We start from the raw sequence: 15823 nt of genomic DNA on the forward strand, positions 1-15823 counted from the left end.
ATGTTGTGTTGATTCTCTGTTGATGTGTTAGGTGGTTGACACTGTACTAAAGTGATGTGTGCTGTCATAATCATCCACTACCTTGCCCACTAGGGCAGGAGATGGGGCTGGTCTGTTCCCACCGCTACTGTGCTTCTTCACTTACCTAATGGTCAGTTTGGGGGTCCTTTGGCTCCCCTTAAGTCACATAAGAGAGGTAACAGCCTTGTTTTGGGGGGACCAACATGACCTGGGAACACACAGGTTCCTTTCAAGTCTGTAGTCATTTTTGATTGCCATCTACGCAGCCTTTTCTTTTTCTTTCTGTTTTTGTTTTGATGCTGCTTATGGGTATTGGAGACTGAAATTTCTTTTACCTATATAAATCAAGAGTAAAAAAATACCTAAAACAAAGACCCTATCAATTATATATTTGAGGAAAACCATGGGCAAGCATAACTAGTGGGCTGAGAGAGGATGTGGCATTCTGCAAGCAGGTATCATGATCACATGTATAAAATTCATTACTTCTTACCTGAATTGTCTGGTGAAGATGATTTTCTCTTTTGGCTTCATACTGCTTGCTCCATAGACATTGTATCTGGTTTTCCAGAATTAAGAGTCCAGAGTTGTCCAGAAATAACATTTATTAATCAACAGTAAAACACACAATAGAAAAGGCCTTATAAATAAAACTATATATTTATAATGCTTTATTTTTTTTTTGCTCCAGTACTCCACAAAACACTACAGACAGTAACAAAATAATTCAATAAATATTAAAAACTTTCAATAGAATTATAGGACACTCTTTATCATATGTGAGCATCAACAATGCCACAGCCATTAGATACACTATTAAACACAGTCATAGATATCTTTCTTGAATAATGGACATAATAAATTTTTTATCAAGGAGTCATAACATTTACACATATCCATACACAAGAGAACAGCTCAGAGGAAATGAAGCAGACTCCCCAGTGACCTGGGTTCATCTGCCTGTACATCATTTAAAGATATTACAGTGTTAACAGGATAGAAGTCAACACACTAAAGAGAAATATTAGGATTTGCTTGGGGTGGGAGGAATGAAAGTAGGGTAATTAATGAAAGCTGCTTACATATTTTCCATTGCTCTCTTAGCAATATGCTCCCTTCCCTTTTCTGCCTTTTCTTGGTTGAGGTATTCCAGCACTTTCATTAACAGATCTTCATCCAAGTACTGCCTATTTGGAGTATCATCATTCTTCGGGGGCCCCACAGGGAACCTTTTGCTCACCGGGGCCAGCTTGTCAGTCTCCTGAGAGCTGCCTTGATTCAAATGCTCTTTGATGGCCTGCTCAATTTGTTCCTCTTCCTGTAGGTCATCTTCAGATGAGCCTTGACCAGGAACTCGCTTCACTTGGTTTGAATTAATGATCTCAGGGTATTTAACTAGCATCCTGGCCAAGTACTCACCTAATTCTTGATCCTTGTCATTCAGGTTTTCATATGCCATCTGTCTATTTTCAACATATGGCATCCAGGCAGCTTTGGGAAGCTGGTTCGATCTAGATCTTCCAGGACCATAAGGGAGCCTTGGCAGAACTTTCTCCTGGTTATATGGATTGGGAAAATATGAAGTTTTCTGATTTGCTGCACTCTCCATCCCTAAAAGATTTAAAATATCCTCAACACTGAGCCCATCTGGTAGGGCCTCAGTCCCAGCACGACCAACTGTTTTAGGATAGCCACTCTTGGAGAGCATCTTATTTTGGAACAGGTCTGGATGGTCTAAGTCAGCCTCTGAGATGTCGTCTAGGTCAACAGGAAGGTCAAGCTCCCGCTCCGGTTCCACTGATCCATTAGGCTTCTCCCCAGTTTTGAGCATCTCAATTAAGTCTTCCGGGGGTATCTGTAAATTCCTTGAGATTTCAATCAGCTGATAAATAGACTGAGAATCAAGAGGTTTTTCAAAAAGCCTGGTGGCCCTTTCCCCATTTTGCCCATTCTGTAACCTCCCACTTCCTGCAGCATTTACTAACCTTTTCAAATAAGTAATTACTTTGGAGACATCATCTGAGAGTTGGTCTTTACTCTCTTTCCGAAGACCTTCTTCCTGGATGCCAAGCTGCCCAGAGCGTTTCACCTCATCGTTGATTTGTTCATTTTTTTCTGCATTCTCTTTGCTGTCTCTCACCTCTTCCTGGGTTTGACTCTCTATTTTCTCCTCTACTGGGTTCCAATCTTCTCCCCCCACCACATCTTCATAGGCAATGTTATTAGCCTTGTAGATATCATCTTCATCGTCTGTATAAAGTTTTTGCTCCTCATCCATCCTCTCACGTTTCTGGTTGTTTGGTCCTGTCAGTTTCCCCAGCTCTTGGAAGACAGATTCCAATGTAGCAAGACTTTGAGGAGTATATTGTTCCTCCACTATTTCATTTGTGCGTTTAAAGGGGTTATCCCTGGAATTCTCTTCATACATAGGAGGGAATTGCATGTGCTTGAGCTTTCTTTCTGGCCACTGCTGTGTCTCATAATCATCACTCACGTCTATTGGAAAGTTCTTTTCTGAATTCAAGGCATAGGGCTTATTTTCTTTTGGTACAGACTGAGGCTCATTTTCAACCTGTCTCAAAGCTTCAAGTATTATTCTCATCCAGTCTTCTTCACTCAGTGAATCTCTCTCGGGCAAGTGACTTTCATCGCCATTTTCTTTTTGCTGAAGGGGTACAGAGACACCTTGGTAGGGATTATAATCTGGGCTGCTTTCTTCCTTATGAGCCTGTTGCCGGAGCTTTTCTATGTACTCCAAAGCCCTGATCATTTCAGGACTGGGAAACTTTTGGACATTTTCCAACCTGAGGTCTGGTTCTTTCTGAAGCAGCTGGTTTCTCTGAAATGAAGCTGCTTCAGCCCCAGAGATGAGGAAAATTAAAGGGATAAGAGACAGGGCTGCTCCAAGCCAGTGGGTCTTTGCTTCAGCCATGTTTGAAAGATTTCCTTAAAACATAGAAAATATGAGTTAACACAAATGAAACAAACTAGAAGACACTATAGCAAAAGAAATAACTGATCATTGAGGTGAGAAAAAAAAACATAGTAGATATTATTTCACATTAAGCTTAGGATAACTCTTTTTAAAAATTCATGAATAATTTCTACATGATTCCCACAAGCAAACCACAGGAATCTTTAGCAAAATTATTACTCATTCACCAAAAACTTGCATAGCATTCTCTTAATTAGAACAACAGCAAAAACACTGATATGAGATTTCTCAAATTTTATTTTTTCATTTACAGAACTTGCAGTTGGATGTTTAGTACATGTTGTTTCTTTATAATAAAGCAGCAAATACTTCCCAAGACGTTTTGATTATGTTATACAGTGAAGTCATTGGCAAAATAATGTGTTGGCTTAATTTAAAACACGCATGTACACATACACGCCCAAAAACTATGTCCTTAAAGTTGTGTCAAAAAACATGTGGTTTATTTCCTGAAGTGTCCATCTAATTTTGTTGTTGAAACACAGCAGCAGTTACATGACCATATATGACAAAGTGATTCTGTTATATGTCAATCATACTGAATTACCTTGTGGGGAGTCCTATCCACATATATTTTTCAGAAATAACTTGTTCTCAATCTGATAGCAAATCCAATGATCCATAAATAACCTCTAGAACACAGGTCTTCTCAGATTCCAGCCAGTTGACTAAACCAATGAAGTTTCTTTTTGTGTAAATGTGCTAAACCAATAAAGCATTTTAAAATCTCTTTGCTCCATATTTCTTCTAATAATTTCTATTATGACTGTCTTGCAAAATGCAATTGTGGTTATACTTTTCATCAGCCCTCAAGAGTGCATAGTAAATAATAACAGATGCTACAGAGAGAACATAAGTTTTTTTAGCTAGTCTATTTCTGAACTTGTGAGTGTTCAGATTCAGTTTGTCTTATGTCTGTGTCTATTTTGGTATGGACCTGTGAAATCTTAAATCACTCATACTGTTTAGAAAAATCTTAAAATAACCACTATGTAAATCCCAATTCAAATAAACACAGATGATGTGCTGAATTCTTCCTACTTAAAAATCTCCATTCATTTTTTCTCCAGTGCCTTAAAATCTCACATAGGAATTGGTAAGAGGATTAGTTTTTATGTGCCTTACATTTAATATTGCTAACATTGAAAAAAACTATTTTAATATTTGTTATTTTGTTGTAAACAGAATGAATGTAAAAGGAGTTTATAAGTTTGTTCATATCTTTACCAGATCATGGTTTTGTGATAGATAAGCTAAGTTATATGTATACAATTTTCTGTTAGCTTAAACATCAATTATAGAAAATACCATTGTTCACAAGATCATATTGACGATTTTGTTTCCAGTTTTTTAGAGCCCAATAATGGCTTAGTTATGAAAACATTTTAGCATACATATATATTTATTTAAATGATTCACATTTACCAGAATACGTAATTTATTGAAAGAAAAATCTTGAAAGGCATTTGAGAGGATACTTCCGAAGTATTTATTATAAATGCATGTTTACTATAAGTAATTTTATTCATAAAATAATGAGGTTCAAGTAAAAATACATTATGCACTCTTGTTTATATTATTTCAGGATTAATTTAGCTTTGGTAATCAATTTTCAACATTGGGATTTGAAATAATAATCTTAAAAACCTTATTGAACTTATTTTCTCTGAAGCCACAATACTGAAATAGTCTTAACATATGGATTATATGCTTATCTTTAAAATCATTATCTTGGAACTGCACTTTGCTGTAAAGTTGAAGCACAATACTCCTTGCAGTTGTTTACACCACAGCCTAACAAGTGCTACCCTTTGCTTATCTATTCTGCTTCAGTTTGAATGACATAGTTACTGCCTTTGAGTGAGACCCAAAGGATTTTTTTCCCAGGTAGCAGCCCTTTCAAGTAGTAAAGATGTTTCAACAGCTCTACTACTCTCTATAAGGTTTGATTTAAAATTGAATTTTCTGAAATCCAAATAATTAGAACATATTTTTCCCCTGACAGCTATCATCAATATCTCTCAAGTTAAAATGTCTTTTCTGTTGAAATCAGACTAGAGCATTGACACATGCAGGTGACTATATATAATTTAAGCAATTCAACTAGTTGGGAAACAGAGAAAAAGAAATACTTGTCCCAGACTTTAACAACATATTGAACATCCTCTTTAAATCAAATTATAGTAATAACAACAATTTACAAAGTTATGAATATTTTCATCATGTATTCAAAGCTATCATTTCTCTGTAATTCATGGTCACAACCAAACTATAACCCCAGATAATATTTTGCCCTGGAAAAAGGAAGAATCCAGTGTTCAGGAAAATCCTAAGTTAATACCTTAGGACTAAAATTAGGAGATAATGATGTAAGCTCTTTCAAATATACAAGTTCAGAAAAGAATTTTATATGGTTAATTAATTCAGAGCTCTTGTGAGATGAATATCAAAGAAAAAAAAAACTAGTTCCAAAATTGGTTGGCTTTGTGACTAACATGCTTAACAGCCTTTGAATCATTGGAAACCTACTGTTAAGAATATTAAACATATAAATTACGCCCCTGGCTTCGTATCTGGCTCTTAGTAGCAGAAATAATAAATTTTGGAAAGAAACAATGTATTGGGCTTGGTTAACTTTACACTAATCTGTGTATTCACACTAAAATCCTTAACTTTTTCACTCCTTTTAATATGATTATCTAAATAACATTCTGGTTGGTAAATATCCAACATCAAGTAGTATAAAGCATAGACCCGATCATGTATCTACACATATGTAGTGTCCTCACATCGGCTGATGAGCAGCAGGTTGCTATTCAGTTATCCTATCACATAAGCTTGCCAAACAGTCTTTTTCTCCTCAACTAGGAGTTAAAAGAAGAGCATGCATATTAGAACTTTCCAGTAAATCAAAGAGAAAAGCAGCCTTACCTCTTTTTGTTTATATGGCAGAGGAGCTCCACAGCATGTTCCTCCCCGTTCTCCGGGCGAGCTTCTCGGGCCGTTTCAGCACACGGACAGCTCCTCTGCTTATAGGGAGCTGCTGCGCCTGACTCCGCACTGCCACACTGACGTCACCGGGCTCAGCCACAAACCCCAGCACAAGCGAGCTTTTTCAAAGAACCGAGAGAAAATAATCACTTTATATTAAAAAAAAAAAAAAAGAAAGAAAAAGAAAGAAAGAAAAGAAAAAAAAAAGTTGCATGCTTACGCCACCTGTCTTTTTGTGGCAAAAATTGCAGTTTTCCTTTTTCTTTAATCAAAACCTTTGAGACAGAATAAACTGCTCGGCACGATTTCTCTTACAAAGAAAGAAATGTGTGTCAGACAGACATAGCTAATTGCAAGACAATCTCATCTATGTTCTAGCATCTTGTTATAATAGTTTCTTGGGGTCACTGTTGTAATTGTTGTCGTCATTGTTATAAGAAAGTTTTACAGACAAGGATTATTTTTCCATCTTTGCCCACAAAGAAATTACATTACCATTTCCTGGTATACCCAAGATGAATGAAGGACACATTATAAATATGAAAGGCCATATTTCTTATCATGACCATAGCCATCATTCTTTCAAAATCATATTTTTTTGAATAAAACAGAGCGTTGTCTCTCTTTTATATGAGAGTCAACTTTAATAGCTTACATAGTTTTTTAAATGGGTATTTATAAGACTTCAAGCTTAGTAATTAATAGTTCTTTGTATCTCTCTTACTGTCTTTTACAATATCTGATCTCAGAAAGGGAAGCTCAGAAGTTGAGTGCTGATGAAAATACTTTCATCTACTAAAAAAAAAAAAAAAAAGTCTTTTCACTGTTTGGAAAAAATGTGACACATACGTAACTAGAATTCATTTGCAATCGAAAGGATGTTGTACTATAAATATTTCCCTTCTCCTGTTGAATCAGATGAGTTGAATACCTTCCATGAATGTGAACAATCCAGGGAATAATACAGCAATTAACTCTCAATCTCTCAGATTTATAATTCATAATCATTGCTCTGCCTTGCCAGATAACCTGATTATATATTTCAATAATTTATATAAATATAAATTTTAAACTTTATTTTATTAAAGATATGAGTTTCTAAAAACTGTATATATTGACATATACTTTAAGAATGCAATAGAATCTTGCTATATAAGAGATCCCATGTGTTTCTGCTAAATGAACCATCAGCCACTGATTCAATAAATTGTAATACCTACTAGGTGCCAGATACATTGCTAAATGCACAATTGTTAACTAATACAAAAATGAGTGATTTTTTTTTTTTGCCTTTGATGAGCCTTTCATTTCATGGGGATGATATGCAAATAAACACACAATTTTCATATAAATTGGAAAGCAGCAATAGAGAGGTTAGCTAGCAGTATTTGGGACCATTTGGATAGCCAATAGGTTCAACCTAGAAATTCAGGGGGAAGCAATGCCATGGAATAAAAGGCCTAAGCTGAGAGTTCTCACTATCAGGTTTTCTTACAATGATTTCTAACTATGCTAGTACTTTTGAATTCCTTGAAAAAGCAGGAAATGGCTTAAAGTCTTATGGAAAAAATCTTGCAAAAAAAACGCATCTTGATTCTCCCTATTTCATATTCCTAAACGACTAGGAGATCATCATTTTTGGATTGACATGAACTCATATACACTCAGACTGGGGTTATATGGCCAATTCATCCAACAAATTTTGCCTCATAGTGGTTTTTTAGGGCATGATCAAATGCTGGGTTGAAGAGACCTAAACATGACCCGTTTCTCAAGCATCATCTCAATGGCACCAGTTCATTCACTGACATCCTGAGCTCAGATTGTCTTAAATTTTAACAAAGCCCTGGCTAGCTGCTCTGAGTTTGACCTAATTTTCTGTCCAGCAGCTAGTTCTGTGTGACCAGTTCAAATAATCAGTATCAACACAGCCTTAGAAAACTCGGCAATTATTCTTAAAATGTTGAGTTAGTTCAGTATAGGTCTCAAAAGCCCTCAAGAAAGTCATCCTGTCCAGGCTAATTCATTTATGTGGAACGAAACTTTTTTGGCAAGAACCAGAAGCTACAGTTCTTCCAGAGTCAACGTCTTGCCTGGAAATATCTTCAATCATCCAAAAGACATGCAAAATCTCATTCAAAATCTCCAAGTAGATGTGAGATGCCAGGAGGCTGTTGCTGGGATGGATAGGCTCCACTAGGCTCAAGATGTGGGTAGAACAATAAGCCATTGTGGGCTATTGAATTTCTGCCTATCTTATGAGACTATGATGAATACCTCTCACTTATTGAGTTCTGTTACGGCCCAAGCACTGTATTTGGAAACTAATTTAATCCTCCTGACAACTGTAACAAGTAGGTATTTCATCTCCATTTTACAGATGAAGAAACTAAAGCTCAGAAATAAGTAAGTTGCCCACTATTTTCTGACTCATAATTGGTAGAGCTAGAATTTGAATTTAAGTCCTTTCTGTGGTATTTCTACAACAAAAACTATGATTCAGACACTGCTAGAGATGGAAATACAGAAATAAATATGGGATGAATTTAATCATTAAAGACCCAAGTACAGAATTGAGTTTCTTTGACAAAAATCCCCAGTTGTCCAGTTGCTTTTCCTGGTCTAAGAAAAGCATAGGCATAGGCCTGGATTTCTATTTGGTGCAGCACCAACGGAAAACAAGAATAAACAGTAGATCACGGCCTTGATGCAATGGGGCATACATCTTCCAAATAAGAGAGCAGTTGTTGAATTAGGACAATTCTATTCACCAGCCTGTTTTTTCAAAATCAGACTCCCCAAACATATTTTTTAACTTTTAAGTTCAGGGGTACATGTGCAGGTTTGTTACATAGGTAAACTTGTGTCACGGGAGTTTGTTGTACAGATTATTTCATCACCCAGGTATTAAGCCTACTACCCATTAGTTATTTCTCCTGATCCTCTCCCTCCTCCCACCATCCACACTCTGATAGGCTGTGTCGTTCCCCTCTTTGTGTCCATGTATTCTCATCGTTTAGCTCCCACTTACAAGTGAGAGCATACGGTATTTTGTTTTCTTTTCCTGCATTAGTTTGCTAAAGATAATGGCCTCCACCACTATCCATGTCCCTGCAAAGGACATGATCTCATTGTTTTTATGGCTGCATAGTATTCTATGATGTATATGTGCCACATTTTCTTTTCTTTTCTTTTTTTTCTTTTTGAGACAGAGTCTCACTCTGTGACCCAGGTTGGAGTGCAGTGGCGGCATCTCAGCTCACTGCAAGCTCTGCCTCCCAGGTTCACGCCATTCTCCTGCCTCAGCCTCCCGAGTAGCTGGGACTACAGGCACCCGCCACCACGCCCAGCTAATTTTCTTTTGTATTTTTAGTAGAGACGGTGTTTCACCATGTTAGCCAGGATGGTCTCGATCTCCTGACCTCGTGATCCGCCTGTCTCAGCCTCCCAAAGTGCTGGGATTACAGGCATGAGCCACCACACCCGGCCTATATGCAATATTTTCTTTATCCAGTCTGTAATTGATAGGCATTTAGGTTGATTCCACATCTTTGCTATTGTGAAGAGTGCTGCAATGAACGTACACATGCATGTGTCTTTATAATAGAACAATTTACATTACTTTGGGTATATAACCAGTAATGGGATTGCTGGGTTGAATGGTAGTTTACTTCTTTGAGGAATCGCCACTCTGTCTTCCACAATGGCTGAACTAATTTACACTCCCACCAACAGTGTATAAGCATTCCTTTTTCTCCACAACATTGCCAACATCTGTTATTTTTTGTTTTTATAGATTTTCCAGTGTGTTATATTTAACATATTTCCAAAAGTTATTAAATTTTTGCCAGTAGTTATTTGTTCTAAAGGGAGCTATTTCTCAAATAGAAATCTATTTGGAGAAGAATTTAAAATTATATATATATACACACACACACACACACACGTATATGTACACACACTTATATATCTCAATAGTTTGTTGATGTAAAATATTTTAGAGCATGTTTAAAACATTAAAATAACCTATAAATCTTTGCATCACTGAGCCTGTTTCAAGGAATGATTTAAACATGCCTTACAAAATTTTAATTTTCCTGTTAGGACTAAATTGCCAACTATCATGGCCGCCAAGAAATGAATCTCTATATTGTGAACGTTTTCAAAATAATTATGTACTGTCTATAATAATGGATTTTTACAAAATTAGCTTGCATCCTCACCAGGGTGCTGTTAATTTCAAGTTAATCATTCACAATTTAACTCTAAGTAATTAGAACAGATGAGTTTGTTTTTATGACTGGATTTTCTTAAATCTTGGTCATTTTATTCTTTGTTATTCAATTTCACACTTTATCTAGACAAGATTTTGATTTCTATCATTCATACAAGCAATCCTCTACCTTAGTAATCTTTTCATTTGAAACTTCTCCCTCTTACACTTCATTACATTTCTCATTTTGTTTCAATTTACATAAAAGCAATTGAGATCCAGAAAACGAATATGTCTTGTTTCTCCTTTTTCTCCTGTCTGCTTCTTCCCTGTCTCTAACTGCCTCCCTGCCTGCCCTTTCCTCCCATGGAAGACCAGACTCTCACAGAGGAGTCCGGGTGCAGCACGCTTAAGCTGAGGTCCTCCAGCATTTGCCTGACTGTGGCCAGCAAGGAGGGTGTAGTGTCCACCCCGGCCCCTCAGGGTCTTGGCTGCTTGTCCTTGCTCAGTCCTCACTGGCCTGCCTTCCTTCTCTTCTTGTTACATTTTTTTTTTTCTTTTATACTCCTTGTTTACTCTTTACCACCTTTACCTTTTACTTCCAAAATTTAAATTCCATTCTTAGTTGTAGTACGCTTTACTAACAAATGACTGTTTCTTTAACTCAGTGTCAAAGAAGAGTGAAATATTTTTCCACTTCCCTTGCAAAGGCAGGGCCTGCAAATTGCTGTTTGGAGAACACACAAGTCAGAAACAGGGTATACTTTATTTAATAATGTGACTGCACAGTTTCCCAGACAAAATCCACTAGGTTCTAGGAGGTAGAAACTGTTTTCTATTATTGTACCCTCATGCCAAAAATATGTTTGTGAATCGAGTTGAATTAAAGTTTTCTCATTCCTACTACCAAAGCTTCACACATTTCCTCTTGGAATTTTTTAATCCTCTTACAGCAGCATCCTTATGCAAATGCACTGACTTTATTCATTTGTGTTGCATGCACTGCTAGTAAATTAAGTTTAGGTTTTTTTAAGGATTATTTTCCTCCACTACAGGAGCATTCTGTATTTTTCTAACTTTTGCTTCATTTCGTAAAATATTTTCCAAGTATTTGAGTAAAAATATAGCACATACAAAGAAAATTGAGCTATTCTTAATTCCAGTATTTGTTTATTCTTTGTAATATTTTTGCTCTGCATATCAAGGAACCACATTACTGACAGCCCTAGGTGGACTAGATAACATTTAAGGCTCTTTCTACCCTTTGACCTCTTTACCCTGTGAAATGGGAGTCTGCTGTGAAATTTTTTTTTATTTGTCTAGTAGGTATTAAAATATGATTTTTCTCATAAACCCTCAATAAGAATTGTATAAACCAAATAAACACAGCCTCTTCTCTTCATTGACTTTGGATTCTTGGAACCATCTGGTACTTGGAAGAAAAGCAAGTAGCATTTTCTTAATCTAATACCATGAATGTTTGGGCATCTGCTCCCTCAATGGATTTCGAGAGAAGGAAGTTTGTGCACTGGAAGTTAATTACTTAGCTTAAAACAACACTGAATGTCTCAATCTTTCAGATTCTCCTGGCATAATTGTTTTGTGAATCAATGTTTTCAGCATTTACATGCCAATATTTTAATAACGAATTTTTTTTTTTTGCTTGGAAATCTTCCATCTACACTCTCTTACCCCTCCTTTTAATCAGAAGCCCAGAGAGATGTAAGAAAGTCTTCAAGGTTAAAGTGCAGCATCTTTATGGTTAAGTTTAGCATTTTGTGTCCAGGGCTCCCACAGATTCACCAGATGACTTTTCACAGTTCACTTAGCCTTTGTAGGAATTCTGGAGTGCTTTCTATATTGGCAAAATGAATATATCACTTCTGGAGGTAGGGCACTTGCATATATAATATGATGTGGGGAACTGAGAAAAGGCTCCTTAACCCAGAACTTTCTCCCCCAAATCCAGCCAGCCTGTCTGTATTCTACATCACAGATGGTTTGGGGTTTTTTTAGAATTTTTGGTGCAGGGTCCTTAGGAGCTCCATTGTAAGGGATAATTCATTAATCAGTTATTACCTCCTTAGCAGGAATTAGCACACAAATCAAATCATCTCACTACTTTGACAATGAAGAAAGGACACAGGTCCTGTATACTACAGGGGCATGATTAAAAGCATGTATTGGAGTCGTGATTCTCAAAGGGTGGTCCCGGGTTAGCAATATCAGCACCACTCGGCAATCTGTTAGCAACACACATTCTCAGACCCCACCCAGAAGGGTTCATTTAGCATAAAACCAAATATAAATGTAAATACATTTGACCTTTCCCCACAGCCTTCCTAGAGACTGGCTCACCAGCCCATTATTTGCTCCCGATTTGGAAATGCTACTGATGTTTGCAAAGAATATCTCTTCCTGGCTTTATAGAGATTTCAAATTGATTCTTGCATAAATACAGATGGGTTTATCTGAGTACAAATTAGCTCATAGATTGCTATGATTGGAAAGATATATAAAATGTCATCCACTTTAACCTGGCTCATTGCTTGCATCTGCTCTGTCAAATTCCTAACAAACAGCCTTGCAGCATATAATATTAAGGTTCCTTAAATACCTCCAAATAAATAGCAACTCATTACCTCCCAATGCTCCCTATTCCACCTTTGGGCAAATTTATTCTCAAGTTTTGTGGGTATTTCCCCCCTTGTATTGGGCTGAAATATGATCCCCTGTGGCTTCACCATGGATCTGAGTTCTGCCCTGGAAGGCTATGTGGAGCAAGTCTTGGTCATCTTTTCTGTCGCCAGAACCAGGCCTCCCCAGCCAGTTTGCTTTTTCTAAATGAAACAGTTCTATTAAATTTTCTCCATAATTCATGGTGCTGGTCCTCAGCTCCAAAGCACAGTCTTTGGCCTAATTCAACATAAGACTTGAAAACAGCATCTAGCTCAGAGTGGCTATCCTTCATCCCAGTCCCCTTGCCTAGAAAGTTCTCCCCAACCCCTCCACGCTGCCCACTTTTGCCCAGTCAACATCTTGTTTGTGAGGAAGCTCATTTCCTTAGGAGAATTTTATCTGAGTTTCCTGACTCGGCCAGTTCTCTCTAGAATATTTTCTCATGGAACCAAATATTTCTCTTGGTTAGTAGTTAGTATAGTTGCAATATATTATAGCATTTTTATTTGTGGGATTCTTAGATTACTGTCTTCCCAAATGACTTTAATGTCTTTGAGGACATAAAGAAGTCTAGGATGTAAGTCCATTATACCCAAAACCCAGCCAAACCAATGCTTAAAAATAATAACATTTACAGACCTGAGTTTCAGCACACACACACACACACACACACACACACAAATAATAATAATAATAATAATAATAATAATAATAATAACATCTAAAAATAAGCATATCAAGATCCAAACTGACCACATTTCCTTCTAATCCCTTACCTCCTTCTCAAAGTTCTCTCCTGATTCTAGTCTCATCCCTCCAGTTCAATCATGGAACTATTATCTCCTTGGCTTATTCTTGTACCTTATCCCTCTCCACTGTCTCACCCCTTTATTTCCCCAACCATTGCCAATTCTTCCCAGTTGCCCCTTTCCGGTTTATCCATTTTCATAGCCTGTTAGCATTCTCTTATGTTTGGCCATTCAAAAAATCTCTCCCCAGACTTTCAAGTGTCTATCACTAATCTCCTTTCATACATGCCTTTCTATTTCCAGGAAGTTAGGTGTTGGCACCTTAAGGGGAATAATATCTACTTCTAATTTGAACTAGCACTCAGGAACTACTGCTGACTGAATAACTAATGGGAAATGACAATGGGAAAAAATGAACGACAATGGGAAAAAAAAGCAATCAATGTCTATTAAATGCCTAAGTACAAGCCAAGGGGCTCCATCTTTTCAAATACCATAGCAAATTATCTTTCAACATTTTTCCATCGTGAGCCTCCCCTGCTCAACTGGTGTCAACTGGATTAACTTTCCATAGTTCAAGGTCTTCCACTGATTTTTTTATGCTCCCTCATACTTCTCCATTCCCACCCTCCCTAGATTTTTGGCTAGTACTATAATGTTCTCAACCAGAAGATATACTTAATCTTCTCAGTCCATCTTTATCTGCATCATTCTCCTTGCCTTGAAAATGTTCTTCCTCTCTTCCCCACCATTTTGATTCTTTTAAAAAGTTTTACTTGAGACTGGTATAGTGGCTTATACCTATAATCCCAATGCTTTGGGAGGCTAAAGTGGGAGGATTGTTTGAGGCCAAGAGTTCAAGACTAGCCTGGGCAACACAGTAATACTCTATCCTCCATCTCTACAATTTTTTTTTTTTAATTAGCTGGGTGTAGTGCTGCATGCCTGTAGGCCCATGTACCACCAGCTGAACCTGAGTGGCTGAGGCAGGAGGATCACTTGAGCCCAGGAGTTCAAGATTGTAGTTAGCCATGATCATGCCACTGCCACTGCACTCCAGCCTATCTCCAAAGAAAGAAAAAAAAAAAAAAGAAAGAAAAGAAAAGAAAAGAAAAACAAAGTTTTACTATATGTATCTTCTCAGTAACACTTTCCTTAATGAACCTTTACCCTTTGCATGCAGTTACCCCATTATCAGAGTACAGGTTTTTAACCGGAAGTCCATTGAATCCTATGAGATTAAATGCACGTGTTTATGTAAATGTGATCATGTGCTTTTTGTTGCAGGAAGCTTCAGGGCTATAAAGAAGTTCTCAAGTGAATCTATGACCTTGAGATTTTGTTGTAACTCTTAGTAATAGTCACCAAATAGTTCTGGCTCCCCTTCCTCCTGGGCTTATGATAGAATTGCACCACCTGAACTCTTGTGATTGAGTGGCACCATGTGACAACTTCTAGTCAATAAGCTTAGAGATGAATGACATGTACCAGGGCACTTGCCCTCACCATAGATGCGGGCAAGTTTTGAGGTGGTGGTTGCTCACACAGCTTCCTCTGTGATTGGCTGCAATGTGCAGAGTTACCTTCCAGACCTTTCATGAACAGGTAAAGTGAGAAAATAAAGAAATAAAGTTGTTTAAGCCATTGATTTTGAGACACTGTTATCACACATAACCTAGCCCAGCTTGACTGATATAACTATTGAACACGACTGGTTTGGAATATTGTTATAGCATGAATGTTGACAGATTTTTAGTTAAAATCTTACCCAAAGAAAGGAGATAAGATCAGTTGACAGTGAGAAGCTTGTCCTGCTTTCCCCTGGGTGTTCATGTACTCCAAGGGGCCAATCAGATGCATCTGTTTCCCAGAGTATGAAAAGCATATCCATAACACTATTGGAATTTTTCTGCCAAGCATAGACATGGCATTAAGTAGCATTAGGTTCTATAGTTGTCTGAAATGTATTCCTTGTGCAATTCTCCTAGTTACACAAAAAAGAAACTATCAGTTGGAGGCTAGCATGAACACCTTTCTGATGCTTGAAAATCCTCCTTTTTGGCCTTAGACTCTGAGCTTTCTGCAGGCTGCAGGATCTAACCAGAAATTTATTAACATCTTTATAGTTGTATTGAATTTATGGTTTGAATTTCTTTCCATTTATATAGGCAATAA

The 15823-nt window shown here is 37.2% G+C and overlaps 1 protein-coding gene across 1 annotated transcript; it reads right to left on the reverse strand.

The window, feature by feature from the left end:
- Positions 1-677: 677 nt before the first annotated feature.
- LOC105481313 (secretogranin II) lies at positions 678-6099 on the reverse strand. Its single transcript, XM_011740819.2, has 2 exons — positions 5948-6099; positions 678-2967 (listed from the first exon to the last, which is right to left on the reverse strand). Exon 2 carries the CDS (start codon positions 2951-2953, stop codon positions 1100-1102), a length of 1854 nt encoding a protein of 617 aa, XP_011739121.2. The 5' UTR covers positions 2954-2967; positions 5948-6099; the 3' UTR covers positions 678-1099.
- Between the last annotated feature and the right edge of the window lie 9724 nt (positions 6100-15823).

Source organism: Macaca nemestrina, chromosome 11 (genome assembly GCF_043159975.1).
Source record: "Macaca nemestrina isolate mMacNem1 chromosome 11, mMacNem.hap1, whole genome shotgun sequence".
NCBI lineage: Eukaryota > Metazoa > Chordata > Mammalia > Primates > Cercopithecidae > Macaca > Macaca nemestrina.